General features: G+C 41.3%; 1 protein-coding gene across 1 annotated transcript in view; it reads right to left on the bottom strand.

The window, feature by feature from the left end:
- The window catches only part of LOC147732612 (contactin-associated protein-like 5), a 1,641,055-nt gene that overhangs the window by 4,167 nt on the left and 1,611,897 nt on the right, over positions 1 to 24,991 (bottom strand). The window contains exon 23 of the mRNA XM_086957122.1: positions 828 to 899. Within this exon, the coding sequence (XP_086813248.1) occupies positions 828 to 899 (72 nt within the window). The remainder of the gene's footprint in view (positions 1 to 827; positions 900 to 24,991) is intronic.

The following is a 24,991-nucleotide window of genomic DNA, read 5'->3' as shown; positions in this document are numbered from 1 at the left end:
ACAACACTGCAATTCAATGTGATTGGTCTGAGAGACGTGGTTCTGCGCTCAGCCAGGGACTGGGGGCCTGGGCATGTTTTCCACGCAGGCTGTAATGTAGCCTGCGTTGAGAACATGCAAAGTGTGCATAGCTGTTTGGATGGCCCAAGAGGAAAACAGTAATGCGCACTTATGAGAGTACGACCACTTCTTCCCTGCCCTGCAAGCAGAGCAGAACTGCCCCGCCACGCAAAGTTGCCACAGCAGGGTAAAATAAAATAATAATAAAATTACGTTATTATCATTTTATTTTTCCTTTCTTTCACTGCTTCAAAGCAGTGGAGTGACGCCCCTCCCGCTGCAACCGAAGCAGCTGCACTTGAAGGCAAATTCACAAAATAATCCCAAGGGTCGGGTGGGGATTCTGGTTCAAAAATTCCAGATCATAGTTGCCTGGGAAAAGCATTTTCCTGCAAACTCCTCTTTTGAGCCTTGGGCAAGCTAGACATTTAAAACAAAAACCAACGTGTTCTAGAGCAGACTGAGCTTTGGGAGTTGTGGTTTTCTTTGTTCATTGGTGCAGAGTAAGTTGTCAGTCCCTGGGTGTGGGTTGGGGAAAATATACAAATATTGAAAACAATGCTGTGCCATGAAAGGGAGTATAGGGTCGATTTTTACCTACAAATGATATCTCTGGAATAGGGAATTGGTTATACTTCTGCCTATAACAGAAGAGGACTTCATGGAATGTTGGTTTTATTCCTTTAAAGGAGAATGTAATGAATTATTGACAGATATCTAGTTATCGTCCTACTTAATCACACATTTGACAGAAGAAACTCGCTTACCTCCTATGACAGCGGAATCATTTCTGACAGCATTTCTGAGTTCTTCTTGTTCATCCGTTTTTCCAAAGTCATCTGCAAAGCATCATGGAGGAGAAATAGTATATCAATATATTTGGTAATAAAATATAACTACAAATTCTCACTCGTTCATCTCTATATAACATTTCTTCAAAACGTGTTTTCTTTATGTATTTTATGAGACATATAAATCTGACATTTTAGAAATATGGGTACTGATCATCAACATGTATCACTCTCATTTTGAGGCATACAGTGATATTTACTTATAAAATCAATATTCTTGCTATGTTCCCCTCCATTTATTTTTCAATGTTCGGACAACAGTTACTGATAGGCATGTATTACCCTATATGTCCTCTTTTAAACATGCAAAGAGATATTGCGATATTGATGCATTTAGCCTTTTGTAAGCTGTAATTTGTTCACAGATGCTACAAGCAGCGCTAAGGAGACACATTCCAGAAGTAAGCCTGCAGTGAAAGCTTTAGCTACAAAAACTACAACATGTGCTTAAAATGCAACCATTTCAGCACAGACTAGCCATGTGGGTTCAATAGAATTGAAAATGTTAGATTTACCACTTTTCATGTCTGCTTTAAGTGTGCATTAAAAAGGTAGCAACAATGTGGAATGTCTGACATAATATCGACAGACAGAATATCGAAATACAAAAATATCGGCACAAAAATATCGAAATTAAAAATATCGTTTTTTTAAATGTATTGATAATAATGTAAAAATAATTTTAAAATACATATAATTTTACAAATATTAAATAAAAATATTAAAACAAAATTAAAACTAATACATATACATTTAAAATAAATAAAACACTTAATAATTTAATGTAATTTTCTTTTTTTTAATTTAATTTAAATGATTTAATGTAAATTTATTTTATTTTTACCCTGTACGCCTGCACCCCAAAAACCCAAAACTGACCCTGAACCCTAAAAATATCCCTGTACCCCAAAAACCCAAAACTGACCCTGAACCCTAAAAATATCCCTGTACCCCAAAAACCCAAAACTGACCCTGAACCCTAAAAATACCCCTTTACCCAAAAACTGAAAACTGACCCTGAACCCAAAAAATACCCCTTTACCCAAGAACTGAAAACTGACCCTGAACCCAAAAAATACCCCTTTACCCAAGAACTGAAAACTGACCCTGAACCCTAAAAATACCCCTTTACCCAAAAACTGAAAACTGACCCTGAACCCTAAAAATACCCCTTTACCCAAAATCTGAAAACTGACCCTGAACCCTAAAAATACCCCTTTACCCAAGAACTGAAAACTGACCCTGAACCCTAAAAATACCCCTGTACCCAAAAACTGAAAACTGACCCTGAACCCTAAAAATACCCCTTTACCCAAGAACTGAAAACTGACCCTGAACCCTAAAAATACCCCTTTACCCAAGAACTGAAAACTGACCCTGAACCCTAAAAATACCCCTGTACCCAAAAACTGAAAACTGACCCTGAACCCTAAAAATACCCCTTTACCCAAGAACTGAAAACTGACCCTGAACCCTAAAATTACTCCTTTACCCAAAATTAATTAATATTATTTAATTACCAATTAATTATTAATTAACAATAACAATAAAGTAAATATATTAGCACAATAGCTGTAATTAATTTAATTTAATAATTAATATTATTTTTCCCAATTAATTAATTAAGAATAAAAAAATTATATAAAAAAATACTCTAATTAATGTAATTAACTAATTAATATAAATTAATTACCAACTAATTAATAATTAAAAATATGTACAAAATTATATTAATTAATTAACTAATTTATAAAAATTAATTACCAAATAATTATTAATTAAAATATTTACAAACATATATTAATTAATTAATTATTATTAAATTACTTCCCACCCTATTCCCATATAAACCCATAACCCGCTACAGAACATATTTATCAATTAATCAATTAATTAAAATTATTTAAAATTAATTCTCAATTAATTAATTAATAATTCCTACTAATTAATAATTAATTTAACATAATTAAATTACTTCCCACCCTATTCCCCTATAAACCCACAACCCGCTACAGTACTAAAAGACAATATTTAATTAAATTACATTACAAATAAATAATAAAACATAATAAATACAATATAATATACACTGAATGTATTTAAAAATTGATATTAGTAACATCGAAATTATTTATTTCGATATTATTGATATCGATATTTAAAACTTCGATATTACTGATATCATACTAATATCGATATTAAGACTGTCGATATTACTTACCTTCGATATTTTGTCCCATCGATATTTAAACTTCGATATAATTGTATATCGAAATTTAAAACTCGATATTTTGTCTGTGTACCACAATGTCTTAGTGTAGGGATCTGGAAAGTATAATATGTTCCTTACCTGCAAGTACAAAGCTAATCTAGTTGAGCAATCAAATTATGTTCAAGTAGCTGCAGCCATCTAGAGGCTTTTAAAACTACCAACTATTATAGTTAATTTTTTTGAGGAAATAGTTAGAAATACAATTTTTGCAATTTACGAAATTTGCAAAATAAAATCAAACTGGTGTTTTAATATGTAGAATACTAAACCAACATTTGTAACATTACAATTTAACCTACTTAAAGGTCAGACTTGTCTGAACATATCAGAATAAAGTAATCACAGGTCATGTGTGTTTCCTACAATGGTTGGAAGCACTTGGTGTTTGTTTAAATACCCCTCACACACCAAAAGGGCCCTTGGTGTCATGCTTTATCATGGGGGTCTTCCCGCCCAGCTGCGGGACGGGTCATGCTATGACCTATGATTGTGTGGGAGCACTGATTTACAGGACTATGTGTAGTGTAGGAGAAAGTGAGTGGAAGGGTCAGAGGTAAGTGACAAAACGTGTGTTAAAAAGTACCCGGCTCTTGTGGACTAGAAACTTTAATATTCCTTAGGGCTGGTACTATTAAAAAAGTGGGTTAGAGGTATCCTGCTTCAATGAGCGATCACTCCTGTGTATGTCAACATGTTTCAAAGCACACAGGCTTCTTCAGGAAAAAAAGAAATTCCTTCTGTTCCTACTGTATAGTCAAAACAATGCCCGTAAATATCTAGAGTGGTAATATGTACAAGCGGTGTTACTAAGTGAAGAGGCAAATAATCATGCACAAGATACAATACCCAATAGGTATTCTAAATGGTAATCTGAAAGAGAAACACAATATTAAAAACAAGGCATGTACTGCACCTGATGTTAATTGTGGTGACCTGAAAGAAAGGTGATATAAATATATATTGTGAAAAATATATATGTATTCTCCTTGGTCTTAACTGTATTGCAATACACTAGTATTGTGCCTGTAGGTAAAAGTGACAATACATAACACACAAACATGTAAAATAAAAAACACACTCAATATTATGAGTTCCAGGAATTGGGACTCAAGGGATAGAATGAGCCTCTGAATCCTAGAAATACAGAATTAGTTTTTAGAAAAATAAAAGACATTGATACATACTTGTTTTTGTGGAGACAATGCTCCATGAGCCTTAGAACGGGTGGGAAGGGTGCCTATAGTAACATTCTGTGGATGGAGAAAACGGGTATGGATTTTGAGCACCAAGATACTAATTTCCTTCAAACACATCTGTTCGCATCAATTGGCTGTGCCAAGATACAAATTGCCTCCAACCACATCCGTTCACATTAATCAGCTATGCCGTACTTACTGACTCTAGGACACTGCCTCGCTTAGGTAACGCATTTCAGCTGCTCTGTTGAACACTGAGACCGTGGGGTGGGGACCATAAGTAGTGACTGCAATTAGTCGAGTTGCCTCCAAAATCAGTCAAACAGAGCGGTACTGAACTGCTCATGGTTACCTGGAAGTGGTTGATTCAGGCATGCCCTTAGTTCTATGACTGTGCTGGAACTTGGAGACCAGACCGCTAAGCTGTGAGATATACGTGCAAAGCGGTGTCCCGGAAGACCTTCTATTTTAATGTCTGTGTTAGAAAAAGAAAAAGAAAGGCAAAAACCTGTGTATGGGACCGCTAACTCATTTCAAAAGTGGAACTCAGAGTTGTCAATCGTCCCTGTGGGAGTCCCTGGAGTAGTCTTGTCCCATGACCAGTGATGTTTAATGCAGATCAACATACTCCTTGACTAGCTGTTAACACTGTGCCGTGCGTCACACCATAGTGTAATATTTACAGAAAATATGATTTCCGTATATATTTGTTCATAAAAGACCCCATGAGAGCTGTCTATGGGGGCTTGTGTGGTCCCAGGTGCTCGTCCAGGGAAGCCCACATATCGCCTCTTGCTGTATGGTTGGGTGAGCTCCTTGCTGTGATGTTATCCGCCCCCCTGAGGAAGGTGACCCAATTGACCCAGCTTTTGAAAGACGCCTTCCCTGTGTCCTTCCAGTTCGCTAGTATTGTTTTGACTGCTGCTGTGAGAAGGAGGTCAATCAGGTCACTGTCCCCTTTGGAGTCGAGTTCCAGGGCCATCACGGGCACTGGAGGCTCGGCAGATAACTGCCAACATACTTGCTCTGTCCCTCCGTCTCTTCTCTTCTCTCCTTCCTCCTGCTTCAGGCTTTCTCTTCCCTTTTCTCGAGGGTAATACAGCGGCTAGCCGAAATAGGACACGAGAACCGGCCGAGCGCAGATCAGAATTACTCCCGACCAGGCATGTTTGTCGACACGCCCTCTGAAACCACAACGGCATTTGTAACATACCTGTATTGCCCTCATGTATCGGTACTGTACTGTATAAAAAATAACCTTCTAATAAAATACTTTGAAATAAAAAAAAGACCCCATGAGAAAGAAGAAATGATAATCAAAGTAGAATACAGGGGTCAAAGTATGAAGGGCTAGAGCCCGCCAGATGATTAGTGGCGATGGCGTTTTCTAACCCATGTACATATCTACATGGTGAGATTCCGAGGTCATTGGGGAGTTGATAGTGACAGGGCGCCATCTGCCTAGTAAGCATTGGTTATTAAGACCCATTCAGGGTGTGATGGTGAGGGGTCAGGTCTATCCAGAATGTGGAGGGGTACGGCTCATTGTGCGCCAGGTGGTAGACATGGCGTCACTTCCAAATGGGGTTCAGGAGAACTGGCCCCATGGTATGTCATCATTCAAACCCACTATGTGGGTGCTTAGGCGGAACACCCATCGTTGTTCCTTCTCTAGAAGGCCACTCTCACAATGTAGTTGCTCTATGACGGTCCATCATAAATCCTCCACAGTGTGCGCTGTGGTTAGGTAGTGTGTAGCCATCTTGGTGGTGCTCTTCTTGCAGCAAACATTACTTTTATGTTCTCCAATGCGGTTTTGACGGGTCTGGCTGTCATACCAAAGTACTCTAAACCAAACGGGCACGTGATCATGTACACAACGTTTTTGCTATTACAATTGGTAAGCCTTCTTTGTTCCCACTCTGTCACATTCCTGAATTTGATGTGTCTACTCTTCTTCACGAGGTGACATGTACTACAATTCCCACAAGGGTAGTGTACCTGCACTGGGGAGAGGAGGGAGTTCAAGATTGTCACGGGTGGTCGTGTCCGTGGTCTCGTTTGGACTAGCATGTCCTTTAGAATTCTTCCCTTTTTTATGCACAAACATGGGTTTCAGTAAGTTGAGGTTCCCACAGTTTAGAAATCTCCAGTGCTTGTTCACTATCTTGGATACCTGGTTAGAGTGGGTGTTAAATTTGGTGACGCATATTGGTCTCTCCTCTTATTGCTTTGGTATTCTGTCTTCCAAAAGGGCATCCCTGTTATTGTTCCTTCCCCTTTTCATAGCTTTGTTTATGATCACCTGTAGGTAGTTATGTTTCTCTAGTTTGGTTTTCAAATGGAGGCTTGTTTTTTGTAATCCTTTAGCTCAGTACAATTTCTCCAGAGTCGGAGAAATTGTCCGTAGGGGAGGTTGGCCCGGAGTTGGCGGGGTGGAAACTGTTGTACAGTAACAAACAGTTCTTGGCCGTTGCTTTGAAATGTGTTGTGGTCTTCAGGGTACCACTGTCAAGATATAAATTCAGATCTAGGAAGACCAAGTTGTCTCGTGAAGTTGTGTTTGTGAATTTGAGGAAGGCGTTCTGCTGGTTGAGCCAGACCATGAAGGCTTAGGTGGATGAAACGTCCCTTTCCCATATCACCAGAAGGTCATTGATATAACGCTTACAGGTTTTGATGTTGTGAAAAAATTGATTATCAGGGTGAAGGATCTTGTTTGTCTCGAGATGGTGTATGTAGAGACCAGGTTGACTGGGAGCAAAGGTCACCCCCATGCTGGTCCCATGCTTCTGTAGATAGAAGGTGCCCTCAAACAATGACAACAATACCACCATCCTGCTCGACAACCTGGCCAACCTCGGACTCAAGCACCCAGCTGCCTCGCCCGCCACATGCACGACCCCATCTTCTCCGCCAGCAACCATGTCTCCTTCAGCCACTCCACAGAACTACACTGGACCGACCACAGATGCATCCACTTCACCTTCAAAAAGAATACATCCCACCACCGCACACAACAAATCCCCCGCAGATGCTGGAGCAAAATCACCACAGACCAACTCCTCTCATCACTAAGCCAGAACCCGCCAGCCGACACCGCTGACACCAACAACGCAGCCCACAACCTCGCAGAATGGATCACCAACTGCGTCGACAACCTCGCTCCACTGAAGAACCCCCCAGGCAAGACCGGCAACAGGAAAACATCATGGTTCACAGACACCCTCAAAGAATCAAAGAAATCATGCCGGACCCTCGAAAAAACCTTGCGCCATGATCGGATTTCAGAAAACATGACAGCCCTCAAAAACGCCACCCGCGAACACCACCAGCAGATCCGCCCCACAAAAGGACATCGTTCAAAGAGGGACTAGACAAGAACACCCACAACAGCAAGAAAATCTTCAGCATCATCAAAGAGCTCTTCAACCCCAGCGCCAGCAACAACATCACACAGTCACAAGACCTCTGCAACTCCCTTGCCACATTCTTCCACCGAAAGATCACGGATATACACCACAGCTTCAGACCCCAGAGTCCGCCTCCAATCACAAAACCAATGACCCCTACCACCACCACCCTCAACGCATGGACACCCATCAGCACGGAAGACACCACCCACGTCATGAACACCATCCACTCCGGATCCCCCTCTGACCCATGCCCTCATCATATCTTCAAATAAGCTGACAGCATTATTGCACCCCACCTCCGGAACATCATAAACAGCTCCTTCACATCAGCCACCTTCCTGGAGAGCTGGAAGCACGCAGAGATCAACGCCCTACTTAAAAAACCACGGCGGATCCCGAATACATCAAGAACTTCCGCCCCATCTCTCTTCTTCCCTTCCCGGCCAAAGTCATTGAGAAGACTGTCAATAAACAGCTGACCACCTTCCTCGAGACGAACAACTCGCTCGACCCGTCCCTTTCCGGATTTTGAGCAAACCACAGCACCGCAACCGCTCTCATCGCAGCCACCGATGACATCAGGACCATGATGGACAACGGAGAAAAAACCGCCCTCATTCTCCTAGACCTCTCGGCAGCCTTTGACACCGTCTGCCACCGCACCCTAATAACCGGCCTCTACAACACTCGGATCCAAGGAAAGGCCCTGGACTGGATCACATCGTTCCTTTCCGACAGAACCCAGAGAGTCCGCCTCCCTCCCTTCCAAGATCATCTGTGGCGTAACCCAGGGCTCCTCCCTCAGCCCAACCCTCTTCAATATCTACATGATCCCCCTCGCCGCCATCGCACGCAAACACATCAACATCATCTCCTACGCTGACAACACCCAATTGTTACTCTCCCTCAACAAGGACCCAGCCTCCGCCAAAACCAACCTCCAGGAAGGAATGAAAGACTTCGCAGAATGGATGAAGCTCAGTCGCCTGAAGCTGAACTCAGACAAGACAGAGGTCCTCATTCTCTGACAATCCCTCTCCATCTGGGACGACTCCTGGTGGCCCACAGCATTGGGCCCTGCGCCTACTCCCATGGACCACTCACGTAACATGGGATCATCCTGGACTCCTCCCTATCAATGACCGGGCAAGTCAACGCCTTATCCTCATCCTGCTTCAACACCCTGCGCATGCTCCAAAGGATCTTCAGGTGGATCCCCACAGAAACCAGAAAGACCGTCACCCAGGCCCTCGTCACCAGCCGAAATGGACTACGGAAACGCCCTTTACTCAGGAACCACTGGCAAACTCCAGAAACGACTTCAGCGCATACAAAACGCCTCTGCCCGACTCATCCTCGACATCCCCTGTCACAGCCACATATCCGCCCACCTAAGAAACCTGCACTGGCTACCTGTCAACAAGAGGATCACGTTCAGGCTCCTCACCCACGCACACAAAGCACTCCACGACAAAGGACCCGAATACCTCAACGACCGCCTCTCGTTCGACACCACCACCCGCCAGCTCCGCTCAGCCAGCCTCGCCCTTGCCACCATTCCACAGATCCACAGAAACACCGCTGGAGGAAGATCATTCTCCTACCTGGCCGCAAAGACATGGAACTCATTCCCCGCACATCTTCGACTGACCCAGGATCACCTCACTTTCTGGAAGCACCTCAAGACCTGGCTATTCGAGCAATGACAGCACCACTCCCTTTAGCACCTTGAGACCCTCACGGGTGAGTAGCGCGCTCTATAAATGTACTGATTGATTGATATAGGAAAAAATTCCTAGTGAGGGCCAGAGATAGGCATTCCATGACCACATTCCGTGGTGTCTGGTATTCCCATGTGGTGGTTAGAAAACAAACTTCATCTACCTCTCCTGAGTTGTTGGCCACAACTGAGAGATGTGAAGAAATTGCTAATTTCCTCTTGGACAAAATCACCAAAATTGACCAATCCTTCCATCTACCTCTTGTCCCAAGCTGCCATCCATTTGCCCTTAAAGTTACCAATGATAACCCCCATCATTAACTCCACCTCAACCACTTATTCCTTCCACTTACCTACCCACCACAAACTCTCCTGATGACAACCCTCCCAAAGCCCCTCTGAAAACAATGCCTCCTGGCATAATTTTGGCCCTATGACTGAGCTCAAAGTGTTCAATATCATTTCTAAACGTAAACCAAACTCACATACTAAAGACCCTCTCCCTTCTAGCCTTGTTCACAAGCTTAACCACATCTTTGCCCCTATTTGGACTAATATCATCAACTCCTCCCTTGTCACTGGTTGTGTACCCAACTCCCTTCAACTCAGTCAAATCACTCCCATTCTGAAAAACCTCACTGCTGATCCCAACGATCTCAACAATCTCTGCCCTATCACTAACCTCCCACTTCTATCTAAAGCCCTTGAAAAATGTGCATCGCTCCAATTGGATACACACATCGGTAATTTCAATTTCCTTGACTCCCTTCAATCCGGCTTCAGAAAAGGTTGCAGTACAGAAACCGCTATGCTAAACATGGTGGATAACATTCAAGGTTCCCTCGACAATGGTGAGACCAGTCATCTTATACTCCTTGACCTCTCTGTAGCCTTTGATACTGTTAACCATTCTTCCTTATGGAATTCACTTAATGCTCGCTTTAGCCTTAAAGGTGAGGACCTCAAATGGTTTGCTTCTTTCCTTCAACATAGAACGCAACAAATCCAAATCAAAGACTGCATCTCCAATCCTACACATGTCTTCCTGGGCGTCCCCCAGGGCTCTATTCTCTCATCCTCTTTAACCTCTTTATGAAACTCCTTATCCTCCTTATGAAAAAAGCTGGAATAAATTACCACCTTTATGCCGATGATACCCAACTCTACTATACGATTAGATCCCACTCAGACATACTTCATCTAAACAATACCCTGAGTAAGATCCAAGCCTGGTTCTTCTCTAACCGTCTCAAACTTAGCCCTAAAAAAACAGAAAGGATTATCTTTTCTCCCAAAAACAACCAACTCCTCATCCAAAGCAGGATCTCAAACCTAAATGCCCTCAATTGCTCACTCTCCTTTTCCAACTCAGCAAAATCACTTGGATTCACTCTTGATAAAAAAATTACTCTCAATGACCATATAAAAACTTGGCTAAAAGAGCTCTTTTCACTCTTCGACACCTCAAGAAAATCAAATCCTTCATTCCATTAGATGACTTCAAATAAGTTGTCCAATCTCTAGTTCTCTTCAAACTCGAATATTGCAAGGCTATCCTCAACGGAACCCCTAATGTACATCTAGCCCCCCTTGGAGCTATGCTCCACTTGGTAGCTAGGCTCATCACTGACTGTAAAAGATTTGACCACATTCCTCCAACCCTCAAAGCCCTCAGTTGGCTACCAATTGAAGGAAGATGCCTCTACAAGACTGCCTGCACTATGTACAAAGATCTTTAGCAGCAGACCCCTTCATACCTTACAAACAAACTCAACAAAGTAGGGTGCTCCAGTCCGATGAGAAGAACCAATGATCTCCTCTCCCCCTCTCTGTTTAAAAAGAAATCCACCCAATCTCGCTTCTTCTCAGGTAACGCCCGAACACCTGGAACTCACTCTCTAAGGGCATGTGCTGTAACCCCTCCTACTTCAGCTTTAAAAAATACCATAAATCTCACCTTCTCAACAAATACTTTGGTCCATAATCCCTCCTCTGAACCTACTCTCTACCTCCCCTTTCCTGATGATCCTTTGTGTTCCCCCTTGCTCGCACCTCTCTCCCCACAATACACATCCATCCTCTTAACTGCGACCTGTCCCCCATTCTACCCCCTACCCATGTCCTCTTTCAATTCCCCCATCAATTCCTTTGATCTCTTCTCCGTCGTTTCTCCCCTCTACTCCTTAAAACTGTTCTCCCTCACTTATATTCCGAAGCTGTTCATTTCACGTTACTCCGCCCAGATTTTTGGCCACCCCACTTGACTCATTGGTTGAGATCCACCTGCGTGTTTTTATTAACTTTCTAAAATGGTCTTTACCTTATTCCCTCCTCTCATGTAAATTGCTCTTCCCCATCCCTCTTTAGCTATAATCCAATTGTTGTGTCTTTAATTGACTGTTTATGTCTTACCCTTATTCCTCCTCTCATGTAAATGTCTTTTTCCTCGTCCCTTTTTTATTTCCCGTTTCCAATGGGGTGCTGTAATTGACTGTTTATGCAGTGTGGCTCACTGGTTAGAGGCGGCAGACCCGAGAGCAGAGGACGGCCCGGGACCAGGGTTCGATTCCCGGCGCGGCAGGTTTCTGGACCAGGGTCAGCGGACTCGATAATTCTCTCGCCTCGGTGCCCACTCTGATCAGCGATCACACTCGGCAACTCTTTGCATTAGCTTGCCTCATCTTCACTAACGGCCCCACCAGACCGCCGGGGATGCCTGGTCTCACCCTGGAGATACCCATTAAGGGACCATCTCTCAGGGAAGCCAGGAAGGGTTTCGCAGCGGTCGAAGCGCCTTGGGACCCTACGGGTAAGTAGCGCGCTATATAAATGCCTATACATTTACATTACACTTTACCCAGAGCAAATGTTTTTATTTCTTGTACTGCGTCTGCTACTGTGAAGCACTCTGATACCCACGGGTGTAGCCAGGTCTACATAAAACCCTTCAAATAAATAAACAAAACTGCAAACCAGGTTACTGTTTCAGCGGGCCAAGACTGGTCCATTTATTTGACCTGTGCTCTATAGTGATCACCCTGAACTTTTGGATTTTACTCAGTCTAGCATGACTAGAGAGCCCTGGCTGGTCCGGTATGCTTTTAAGTACTACATTTCAAAATATTCTTAAAAGATTTGTAACTCATAACTCCAGTTCCACTTATTGGATTTTTGTTGTAATGGTCATGGTTTGTTCACTACATTAGGCTCTGTCTTTCTAACCAGGTGTGGTAACCTTTATGTGGTGATTTCACAGTTTTACTGTTTGAAGTCTTGCACAAACACTTTACACATTGCCTCTTAATTTAAGCCTGACTGCTCTGTGCCCAACTACTAGAGAGTGAGCACATGATACCTTAGGGTGAGCTGTGACATACCCTGATTAGGACTGTGGTTCCTGCTTGGACAGGGTGCATGCTTCTGCCAACCATTAACCCAATCTGTAACAGTAGAGAATGAGATTACAGATGTTAACTCAGTTGCAGCCACCGAGGGCTGTGCTCTTGTGATCTGGTTTTAATTCCCACTGATGCATATCTCCTCTTTCTATCTGCACAAAGGGGAAGATTCATAGGCCTAGGCATATTCATCTATTCCTCTCTAAGGCCACTTAATTTCTGCAACATCGCAACATTTGCATCTCCTTTTCTGGACTTTTTATTCACCTGGACTCCCTGCTTTTAGCAGGAATGTCACAAGCTGCTACAGAGCTGATGGATACCTTTCCACTGGATTGCCCCATTTCTTGGGGTAGGTGGATGTAGTGCAGAATCGTGTTGTATTCATATTGTTTGAGAAAATTATCATGGTAAAAATTCTGCTTAATTGGATGTAAAGTTTCTATTAATGAACAAATTGGGTGATAGTTCTGTAAATAATAAATAGGAAACAACATTTTTATCGGATGATATTCAAGCAATGATATTCTAATACAATAAAGGGGTTGCCATCTTCCTTTTTTAAGCTCTGCCATTTGCCTTGTAAAAACTAAGTTTCGGTGGTGAACTCCTCTCCGCTTGCGGAGTTTGCAAGATTACCCCACTCCGCATTACGCGGAGCTCGCAGAGTTCCAAAAAACTGGCTGAGAAGAGTTTTTTTCCTCTCTCACATTCATCACCATTAAGTTGGTGAGCGCTTGCAAGGAAAATCCACCTCCCAGCGAGATTTCTCAAAGCAGGCGTCGGATTTCTCAATGCGGGTGGGCGTTTATGCTTGTGACCACTCACATTGAGAAACCGTCCACTGTGTTGAGAAAGCTACTGCTTGAGTAGAAAATCTACTCAAGTGGCAGAAAGGAAGCAGCACCCGCTTGCACCCGCTTGTGTTGTGCATGGTGCTGTCCGCAATAATTTCACAGCCTGGCACTGAAAATTACAGTGAACAGCAATTTTCTAATGCCCTCCGCCGCTTGCGGAGCTCCGCATAATGCGGTAGAGGTTTTTTGCACTTCGCCGAGTTCCCCATAGTGAAACTCCGTGAACTCCGCCCAGCCTTAGTAAAAACGGCTGCTTGTCTGATCACGCCTGAACAAGAACATGTTGCAAATTTCTAGTTTAAGAAATGTTAGTACTACCTTTACTCTTCTACTTGATAGGTAGTTCAATTTCTCTGTCGGCTTATAATTTGCCATGCATGCCCCTTTTTCTGTTATATGAGTAAAAGGGCACTCTCAGATTTAGAGATGTCAGGGCAATTCAGCCACATAATTGGATGCACTGTGTCCTCTTAAAATTGACTCTGACCCTTTTTAAGAGTAGCAAATTAATTGATCATGCAGAAGAAAAATTAGGGTTTATGACAGTGCTGCAGAGTTGGTGGATATGAGTCATTTAGACTTTAGCAAGTAGAGTACACACACCAGTGGGCCAATGTACAAAGTGATTGGCTGAAGCATTTAGAGTGTGAATGCAAGGTCCTAGTACTTGAACTGTTCCAAGAGAAGTTAAATGGGTCCTTTAAAAACATAACATTCTAGAGACTAGAGGAGATGGGATATGCTTACAGCCATACAGCCATAATATTTATCCACCATGGTTTGCATGGCAATATTCGGTGTGCATTAATTCATATCAGCAAGGCGAAGAGGTAATGGCTATATTTCTTTCAGCTCCAGATGTTTCTAAGAAGCATACAAGTAGGTCAGAGATAATCTACAAACCTCCTGATAAACTCTAAACTTCAGTTCAGATACACAGGAGGTTGTCAGTTTCCAATCTGATGTATCCCCTGGGTTAAGGTGAAAATCACAAATATTAACCTTCACTTCAGGTCAATTTCTCCTTTTTATAAGTTATGAAGATAAATCTCTGATTGAGCTTTTTCACACATATGTCTGTTTCCCAAAGACTAACCAGATGGGGCATTTGGGAAATAGATAAATTATGACAATATATAGTATACTCCCAGCAACCCAAAAATGGAATTTCAGGCAAGGCTCTCCATGGAGGAAAAGTACCCTCTGTCCACACTAATTCTGTTACCACAGTTTTAGTAGAGTGCTTTATCTTTACACACGTTTGTAAAAAAGGGGAAGTGTTCTAAAGACATGAAAACGGAGGTAAGCAAGATGGTCTACCTCTGTATTTGGGCCCTGCTCCGATATCAGAGGAGGGTTGAGGTATGCTTTATCTTGTGGAACATTTATGGGTATGCTTGTTGGAGCTCTGTGTATATTTTAGCAGATTATTGAACAGAATGACCATTCTGTTGCTACAAGAAATGTGGTCGACTGAGTCCCCTTTCCCAAATTGCTTTGTAGTTGTAGCTATCAATGTGATTAGATCTATGCAAGGGCACTCTCCGGGTATAGTAGCAATTTTAATTAAAGCAAATATATAATAACTATGCTACTACCTTTACAGAGTAAGAGTGTGGTTGGAGCTTATAATCAACTTGGGACAGTGCTCATAATATATATATATATATATATATATATATATATATATATATATATATATATATATATATATATATATATATATATATATATATATATATATATATATATATATAAAACCAGTTCAAAGATATAAAGCGTCAGATCACATGAAAAAATTCTTCCAAAGAAATATTTTGGCTGTCTATTCTGCCTAGCCATGAGCAACTGGCATGGTGGAGGGTGAACTATGATTTAGGAGTGACAATAGAGCATGTAGACTTGATAAAAGGTAAGAACAGGAAAACATTGTTTTTGCACTTCCTGAGTTAAATCTAACTTTATCAAATCTTCTTATGTAGAATCAAAATAGCAAAGACACTATGGATACCCATTTTGCTAGTTTTTAGGCAACTCATATCCATTGAATAAACGATTTGCCTATCAATTTCTTTGCAATGCCATTATTTTTTTCTGTCCAAATCATTTCTTCTGAATTTACAGGCAAATTACCGCCCACCTACAAAAGTTCACATCACTGTAGCAGCTAGGCCCAAAATGAGTAAGCAGGGACACATATAATTCATATTCAAATGTGCTATAGTTTTAGAAAGCTGGATGTTCCAGCAGCCTTGCATAGTTCAGTTGGATGATGTTATTGATAATATCTTACCATTTAGGCCCATTTAAAAAAGGGGTAAACAAGATGCCCACTTCAGGCTTAATGCGGAATGTCAGAGCAAGAAGCGTTCTTTACATAGAGTACTCCATAGATTTCAGAAACTCATACATTTGACTAATTTCAATTCATTAAGTTGACCTCAAAATCTTTAAAGGTTATACAATATAAAACAAACTTCAGCCTTAGATGGGCATAGACCAAAAGGTAAAAAGTAGTAAGAACAAATACTTCCAGAGCATATTGGTTACAGAGGAAACGCGCATACTACATCTGCTCCTTGTAGCTCATCAAGCAAGCCAAATCACTATTGCTGATGACCTTGTAATTTTTGAGGAATTTATGCAAAGTATAAAAGATTCTCAAGTAGCTGACATTAAACATTGTTAAAACCAGATCTCATGGAATACTAAGTAGAATCATTAAAACAAATCCATTTTGGTGGGAAAAACTGTACTGCCCTTTCTTTAAATTTCTGGAAAAAGAGGCCAACTTCCACCTTCTTAGGTGATTTCTATCTTTAAACACATTTTCAAAAGGGAGATACTTCCGATACCTTCTAAATGTTGATGCAAAGGTCATCATGAAACGGTTGCTAAAATAAAGTTGGAGTACTCAGAAGAACCTAATACTGTGAGAACATGGACGCTTTTGCTTTACATACCCTGTACCGTGTGTTCTCTCAGAATAGACCATGTTACAACACATGTGTTTAGAACGCAAGCCATTAAAACGTGGTCATTGCAATAACCTCATTGTTACATCACAGACCATTACAGCACAAGTAGAAACAAAAAATCTGAGATCTCGGATGAAGAACCTAGCTGTTAAGGTAGATTATCATCAGGGATGGATGTAATATTGAAAGGAAAAATGTCCTTTCTTGAGTCCCCTCACTCACCGGAGTTTACTCACCGTGACATTCTTCATCATAGGGGCCATCTGCATCGGGTTGGGGTGTGCTACGACTTGCGAGAATACGTAGGAGCACTTGTAGTGAGGAACTATCTGTAGTGCAGTGGTGTATGTGGAGTGGAGTGATTTGAAAGTACCTAACTAGTGGGCGGAATTGCTTTATTCTTGCTCCTAGTTGATATATTAAAAGTGGGGTGCGTCTCTAGGTCAGCCTGGGTAGCGATGAGTCAGGAGTCCTAGTAGAGTGCCAACATGTTTGGAGCTTACCCCCAAGCTCTTCTTCACGACTACACAGGGACCAGCCCTGTGTGTACCACTCCAAAGTGCAGTGAAAAAAACGAATCAGAAAATGGCAGGTATTGAGCATTAATTGAAACCATATACATGTGACATATGATAATGTTCAGTAGATATCTGTAATGGAGAAAATAACGATGTTAAGAAACAGCAACATGCCCTCTGCAGCTCGGCTAAGAAATGTTCCCCAATTGTAGTGCCTAAACAGGAAAGAAACCGTATATTGCACCAGTCTATATATAAATATATATAATCTTGATTCCTCATGAGCCTGTGGTCCTAGAAGGAAAGAAAAGGGCACTTTTTCGGTGCACGGTGTTCCTGCTGTGACTGGGTAAAAAATAGTAAACTATTGTTTAGCAATTGACCAACACTCATGATAGTGTCACATTAAAACACAATAAACAGACAATATATCCATAAACATACATTTCAAGAAGGCTATATTAAGCCTCATGGTCATATCGAGGGGCTAGAGAGTTCCGCAATTGATCTAAAAAACGGAAGAGAAAGCACAATTACTTTTCCGTAGGTAGCGGACTCTCTCGGTGGTCAGCCCGGGCAGTACTGTGTATGTGAGACACAGTTTGCCCCGGTTCCGGAGCCTGTAAAGGAACAGACATACTTGTAAAGCTTCTCTCCTTGCTGGTTACCTACTCGGCTTCCCTTGAGACCGGATGGTGCCTTCTCGCAGCCGGTAACCGCTATTAAAGTAAGTGCTCCCGCCTAGTTATGTGAGAAAGACTAGAGCGGGGACTTCACAAAATGGCCGCCATTAGACGTGCCAATGGTGTATCCTTGTTGAGATTCTTGCTAACATGTAACATTCAACAAAAATACATTTAGACAAAGTGAAGTTGAGGTCTTGAGGTATTTAAAAAATGCCACCCAATGTAAGAGAATGGCTATTCATCAAAAGTGTTATAGGCAAGGGAAACCCAATAAAAAATAGTCGGTATGATTTAGCTAGGTTCTTCATCCGAGATCTGAAATTTTTTGTTTCTACTACTAGAATAGGAGGGTGGACCTAGCAAATCCCTCTACCTCCCCCCTCTTTTGAATTGCATTCCAACACAAGTCCTTACAATGACTTGCTGTAGGGGGGCGCTGGATGTTGGAATAGTTTAATTTACTATTTCAACTCCAGTATGTGCAACAGTAGGGACGGTGTTGGATTAAAAATCCAACACCTTCTGCCCCCAATACAGCAAGTCATTGTAACGGCTTGCGTTGTAATGGCATGCAATGTTACAGTGCAGTCGTTGTAATGACCACATTTTAATGGCATGCAGAGTGTAAACATCATTTTGAAAGATGTTTACCGTTCACTCAGGTAACTGGCTCAGAAGATGAACGTTGCAAGGGGGAATTATCTCTTCACTTGCTTTCTCATCTGTCTTTGACTCATTTGATAAGGAGCAACAGTGGAGTAAGTTGCTCCCTCTCGGTAAACCCCTTTTTTACTACACCATAATAAACCCCATCACATCACTATTTGATCACAAATAAACATGGCATTTTTTTAACAACCTTCAGTACTCATCCAGATTAGAACTGTTTTAAGCATTGGGGCATGCTGGCATCCTTTGGTTTCTCTCCTTACTAATATGAACTTCTAAAAGCCCTGGAAAAAGCTTGGCTTTATTCCCTTAGGGTGGGGCCAGTACCAGTACCAGTTTGTTTGCATCTAAATAATCTGTTAGTCAACAACTGGACAAAAGTGGGTTTGTAAATGCAGAGAAATATACTGTCACAAACATGTTTAACCAACAAGCTGAAAGTTATTGTTTAAAATGTCCGGATGCTCAGCTTTCGGAGGTCAACATTAACCCATTGATGGTATTTGGATGTGAAAACATTGCTGTTGGTTCAGGAATAAAAATACTTATGGGTTTCAGTTTTTTAAGACTTTTGTCTAGGAAGATCCATGAATACTTGATACTCAGTTATGCGGTGGCTACAATGGTTGGGCTCTTGAAGTTAAATATGTGTAATAGAGGGTTATCATAAAATCTTAGCACAGGTTTAGTAAACACTAGCTCGTTTACTCCCTTCAAAACGCTAGCTCCGTCACTAAGAGTTGATTTAAGATTTAGTCTTTTAGTGTTACTAAAGAAAGTCATTCATTGTTATTCTTTAAGTCTTCACTTAGTGAGATTATCCAACAGTTGAATGCATCTGTTTAAAAACTCAGTAATGAGAAATCTATCTGGATGGCTTTCGGGTAAAACAGCATCAAACATGGTACTCACATTTGATATTGATTTAATCCTGACACTGAAAAGAGTCTACAATTTACAATAGGAGCCAACTGAAAGAAAAGGCTGGTTTGATTTCAAAATATGACAAATTCAAATATGTTGATAGAAAAAAGTCTTTGCAACCCTACCTCCAAAGAAAAGGAAAACACGTTAGGAACTCCCTAATATTTACCATGCTTACTTTCAATGAGTCACTAAAAATATTGCTATGATTCAATGTATGAATGTAAGACTAATGTCCTGAATGTTAGCCCATAATTTGCTTATTTGATTTTTGCTACAAGTAAGGAAATATCACTGAACTTTAGCTAATGCCAAATATATAAGGATGACAGAAACAGTAATGTCCATCCTGTTAGCTTTCAACTGTTTTATGGCACTGGATACATTCCTTTGGGGCATACAAAACACTATATCCAGTTTAGTTAAAGTATAATTTTTTAAATAAAATGAATTGTAGAAATGTTTGTATATATATTTATTTGTAGTTTGTGGGTAATCTGCTTATGTATATATGGACTAATTTGTCTACTAAACTTAACATTTTGAATCTGAAAGGGGTTTTAACGTAAAGGCCTGTCAACCAGATTCTGGTTAGATGGCTTTCTTAATAACTCCCCTGAATTTGGCATAGATGGTTTCCATTCAAAGAGAAACTCATACAGTCAGTTGGCCTGAAAATGCCTGCTGATGGTAGCAGGGGTTGCTCCCAATTTAATTTGAAATAGTAAGTGCTTCTCAACTAGATCTAAGGTAGATGATGTTTCCAATAACTCCACCAACAGAAGCAGAGCCAGTTAACTTTGAAAGAAAAAGCCATGCAATGCACTGGCTAAACAAATCATTACAATTGATATAAGTAAGTGTTCCCTCACCAGTTCACCTGCTCTTTTAGTGGTCAGCTCTGGCATATTGTTCTTCACCAAAATTAAGTCTAGTATTGTAGACAAATATCTCTTTATTTTCTATTTATCTTTCTACAAGCATGTCATGCTTGTCTTGCCTGAGATTCTGTGGCATGAGATGTAATGCCGTTAATTTTACAATATACAAATGAGGATTCCTAGTTTTATTGCTAGTGGACATGTGTGTCTTTGATAATTCTTTCCAGGACATGCCTACTTAAGTCCTTGCTCTTGGAACCTCAATGTTGAATCCCCTTTATTGTAAACAGGTTTCTCTGGTGTGTTTGCGTTAGTGAGCAATGGTGGTTATTTTGTTAATAGTATGTGAATAGAGTTGTCTACAGCCCGGTTTTACATACCCTAAATATGTTGTACTAATACCCCTTACTCAAACATTCAAGGTTCTTTGAAGCAAAGCAAATAAGTCAATGTTTGGGCATCCTGGGTGTAATAATGCACCCTCCATGACTTTTTATTTACCTTTATAGCCTTCATTTTGAGTTTGTCTTTGATCATACAATTATGGATATTAGCCAATTACCAGAAGGTGGACAGAGCTGTTGTTCTACTCCCCTGTTCATGATTTTATATTTGTAGTACAACAACTTGAGAGTCTAGTTGGATTGTGCCATTTGGGATTCTGATATGGTTACTCCTTAGTGGGATATCTTACATTTAGGAGAAAAACTTGATTAAACCAAATAAAAATATCACTAGGTGTTCATTTAATCCTTTCTCTGCAAATGTGTGCAACTCAGCAGGCTTACCTCTACCTGTCAACATTGCGGACTAAGTACTATGTTATAGTGCTATTTGTCCTTGCTAAATGATAGGACACCTTCCTGTTATAGTGGGTGTAGGTCTCCTGAGTGTCATTTCTGCATCCCCAATCAGGAAACCACTCATTAAGATGCCAGCTTGGCACAATTCGGGTTGCTGACAGGTTGGCATATATTGCAGAACATAGGAAATTACTGGAGTCTGCCCCTCATTTCTTTCGAATTAGCAAGGGTCATTATAGATATATTGATCCATTTCAAAATTAGATCACCAACATTTGCTACTCATTACACCTTATACGACCTACCACTTGTAACTGGACACTATCCATCCGCCAGATGGTCTGTGTGGCAGTTTATAATTGCACCTATGGAAGTAGACATTGGCACAGATCGTCAGTAAGTTTTAAAGAGTTACACTAACTGTAACAGCAAGAATATAATCTACATGATCACATGTCCACGTAGGCTCTGATACATTGGGATGAGATTGTGTAAGGTGTGCATAGGATTCATGAGCAAAGTAGTACAATAGGTGTGAAAGAAGTGCTACCAGAATGACTAACCATTACTGAAAAAAGAACCATACCTAGAACAATATTGGTTAGGTGGTATTTGAGCAATTATTTTAAAATACAAACAGGAATATTACACAATGTTTCCTCAATATGGAACAAAGATGAGCATATCACCTAGGAACTCATAAAAAGAGCCTATCAAACGACATCTCATTGCTACGGTGCTACGGTGAATCGGACATGATACAATTATAACCACCATGGCGCAGTGTGCAGTGCGCAGATGCAATGGTTCCTGCATACCTCTTACTTTGAACATGAACCTCCTTGCAATTAGGAATATCTTTATTATGGTATCATAGATGACCACATATTGTCATAAGCAGTGTGTATCATTTCTCATCATGGTCAATGTATGGGTTAAGAGTGCATACTCCTCTAAGTGAGTGCAAATGTATTGTATACATTAACGAACAGAGAAAAAGCAAGCTCATCCTACTCAATAGGCTTCAAGAAATTATCAAATATGTAGCAGGAATAAGATGCATATACACTCCTTACATTTACCCCAGAGGCAACAATATGGCATAGTACCTATCTGGTGATTTGAAGAATAATTGAATAAGCTGTAGAAAAAGAATGCACATACATCCTTTAAATATACTTCAGAGTTGAAAGTATATGATCATCATAAAATATTACATGACACAGATATGGTGAACGCATTCATTCCTGCAATACAATCCAGAAACTATGGTATATAATGACAAAGTCTTGGTGATTTGAGGAAAGATCTAACATGCTTCTTGAGTAAGTTACATATATGCATACACGTACACATCCACGTAATACACTCCAGAAGGGAAGACATACAACAGCATAGAATATTTAATTTCACTAACTGGTGATTTGAAGAGTAAATTTCCCACCAGTGACCAGGATGCACATGCGTGTTAAGAAAAAGTTCATCTCCCAGTATACAAAGGAATGTGCCCATGAATTGGTATACTGAGACATGGAGCATAGCATCCCATATTAAAAACTGTATTTCAAAACTGAACCCTCACTTCGGTAAAGCATCATCCAGAGAGTTTGTGACAGGCAATAGGTTCAGCTGTAGGGTTAGATCATTTGACGAACTGAATATGCGGGCAGGGTGCGGGACCATTCCTGATAGGGAACACCCATCTAGAAACCTTTTTCTTACCTACACAGTACGACAATAAGCTCATTCATGGGGCCTATCCTAACATAGAGCAAAGTAGGAGGATATGCATGAATGTGGCATGTGATACAACATGGATATGTCCCACATACTCAAATTTGCAGTCATTTGCTGGGCCTCATATATGCAGATATCAGTGGCACATACACACTATATATTGCATGTGAAAAGACAATCTCATCTTATGTTTTACATTTTAGGAAACAGATTTGGCTTTCCAGGATCTGATTTGTAGCCCTTCTTTACAGCTAAATCGCTCACAGGTCCGAACGACCAAGTACAATGCAAAGATCGCGTACGCGCCGACAGAACAGTTTCCGGAACCCAAACCTGTCTGTACGACTCGTTCGTAGCCAAATTGTGCCATGCTATGGAGCCGAATTCTGACCAAACGAGTACTATGCACGATTCTGACAGACGCTTTGCCTCAGTCTCAGCGAGACAAAACAGCAGACAGTAGCATACTTCAGAGGGCTGTAGCAGGCCATCCTTCACCCGGGGCTCTCCTAATCTGTCACAGGCACCATGGGGTACCCTCCACAAGGTGTACTCTTTTCCCTACCCCCCCCCCTTTTCTGCTATGGGACCCTGTGTACACGTCTGTACAGGCTCCCCTAGAGTTCAATGGGAGTCCGAGCGAACGGAGTCCATAAGAATACGGCAGCATTGTACTCGCTCGTTCGGACTCCCGGAGCATGTCTCGCTCGGAAAGCCCTCTGGATCCGAGTCGTACGGAAGGCTTTCCTAGCGAGATCAGAATTGGGCCCTTGATATGAAAATTCACTAAACATAACATGCAAATCTTCTGATGATCTGCTGCCAGAAGAAACATCATACCACATAAGTTATTCAACAATGTGCCTGAGAGAAGGCATTTTCAAATCAATTTAGAAAAACTAAACACAAATATAACTATTCTAGAAAGAGAAGTTTGAAAATAAAAAGGTGACGCATCAGAAGCCCTTCATTGCCCACCGATGACGGAAAAAAATGACAGGAATCTGAGAGGGCAAGCTGCTGTATAGGTTCTTTAAGTAGGAGTGTGAGTTCAAAAGGTGAATGAGCAACACCACTGCAGTGGAAGTATTGTGGGTTTGATAAATTAAGAGGCACTCACACTTCATAAAGCGCAAAAGCTTATTCACTTGCAGCTAAACACACACAAAATAAAATAATGGTGGGCATCTGTGAGTTAAAAAAGAATCTTGAGCTTTCGCTTTCGACTGTTAAAGTAAATGTTGGGTAGAGTACAGGCAAAAGTGAGCTAGGCCTTGCCTGACACATACTTCCTTTTAAGTGAAAGACATGCGTTGTTGTTTCAGATGGTGAGTGAAGAATAAGAAATGGGGGCCTGTTTGGGGACATTTCAAGGGCCATTTTTCTTTTTTCATTGCCAGTGCTCAGCACCTGAATGACCCGGTGTTCAAACCCTGTTCTAGACCCCCTCCCTCCTTATCCCCGGCCGAGTGACCACATGACACTTGTCTTACAAATTAACTGGCAGGCATGTGTGCTGCAGATCACATTGTCGACAGCCAGCCTCAGTACACCTCAATTTTTCCCAACTCCTCCCAGAAGGGGTTGGGACCATAGAGGCTTGTTAACTTCCCACCCCACCCTGTGACAAGTTAGGAAATGGGTGGAGTGTACACAGTGCTGCATTGCTGATTGACAATTAGCCTTTGAAAACCAGGCTTAAGCTTAAAGCACCCAGGCTGTTTCAAGTCAGCGAGGCAGCAGTGCGTCATCAGGGGCAGTGCCTCACAGTGTTGTAAGCCAACAGGGGCCAGAGCTGAAATCAAGAAAGCCCTGTAAAACCTATGACGGCCAGCATATGCCATGTAGCACATGTGCCTATTTGAAGTGCCTGGCTTTTACTGACCTTTGTGCAGCGCAAACATTACACTCTATGAAGGTTAAGTGCATTAAACATGTAAAACAAAATATGAGGTAGCAATTCAGGCAGGAATGAAAGTGGGGTAGAGCCCTGTAGCCCTAATTAAGGAACCACCGATGCTGGGT

The sequence above is a fragment of the Lissotriton vulgaris genome, chromosome 2_1 (assembly GCF_964263255.1).
Source record: "Lissotriton vulgaris chromosome 2_1, aLisVul1.2, whole genome shotgun sequence".
Taxonomy (NCBI): domain Eukaryota; kingdom Metazoa; phylum Chordata; class Amphibia; order Caudata; family Salamandridae; genus Lissotriton; species Lissotriton vulgaris.
This window is presented reverse-complemented; position numbering and strand designations above follow the sequence as displayed.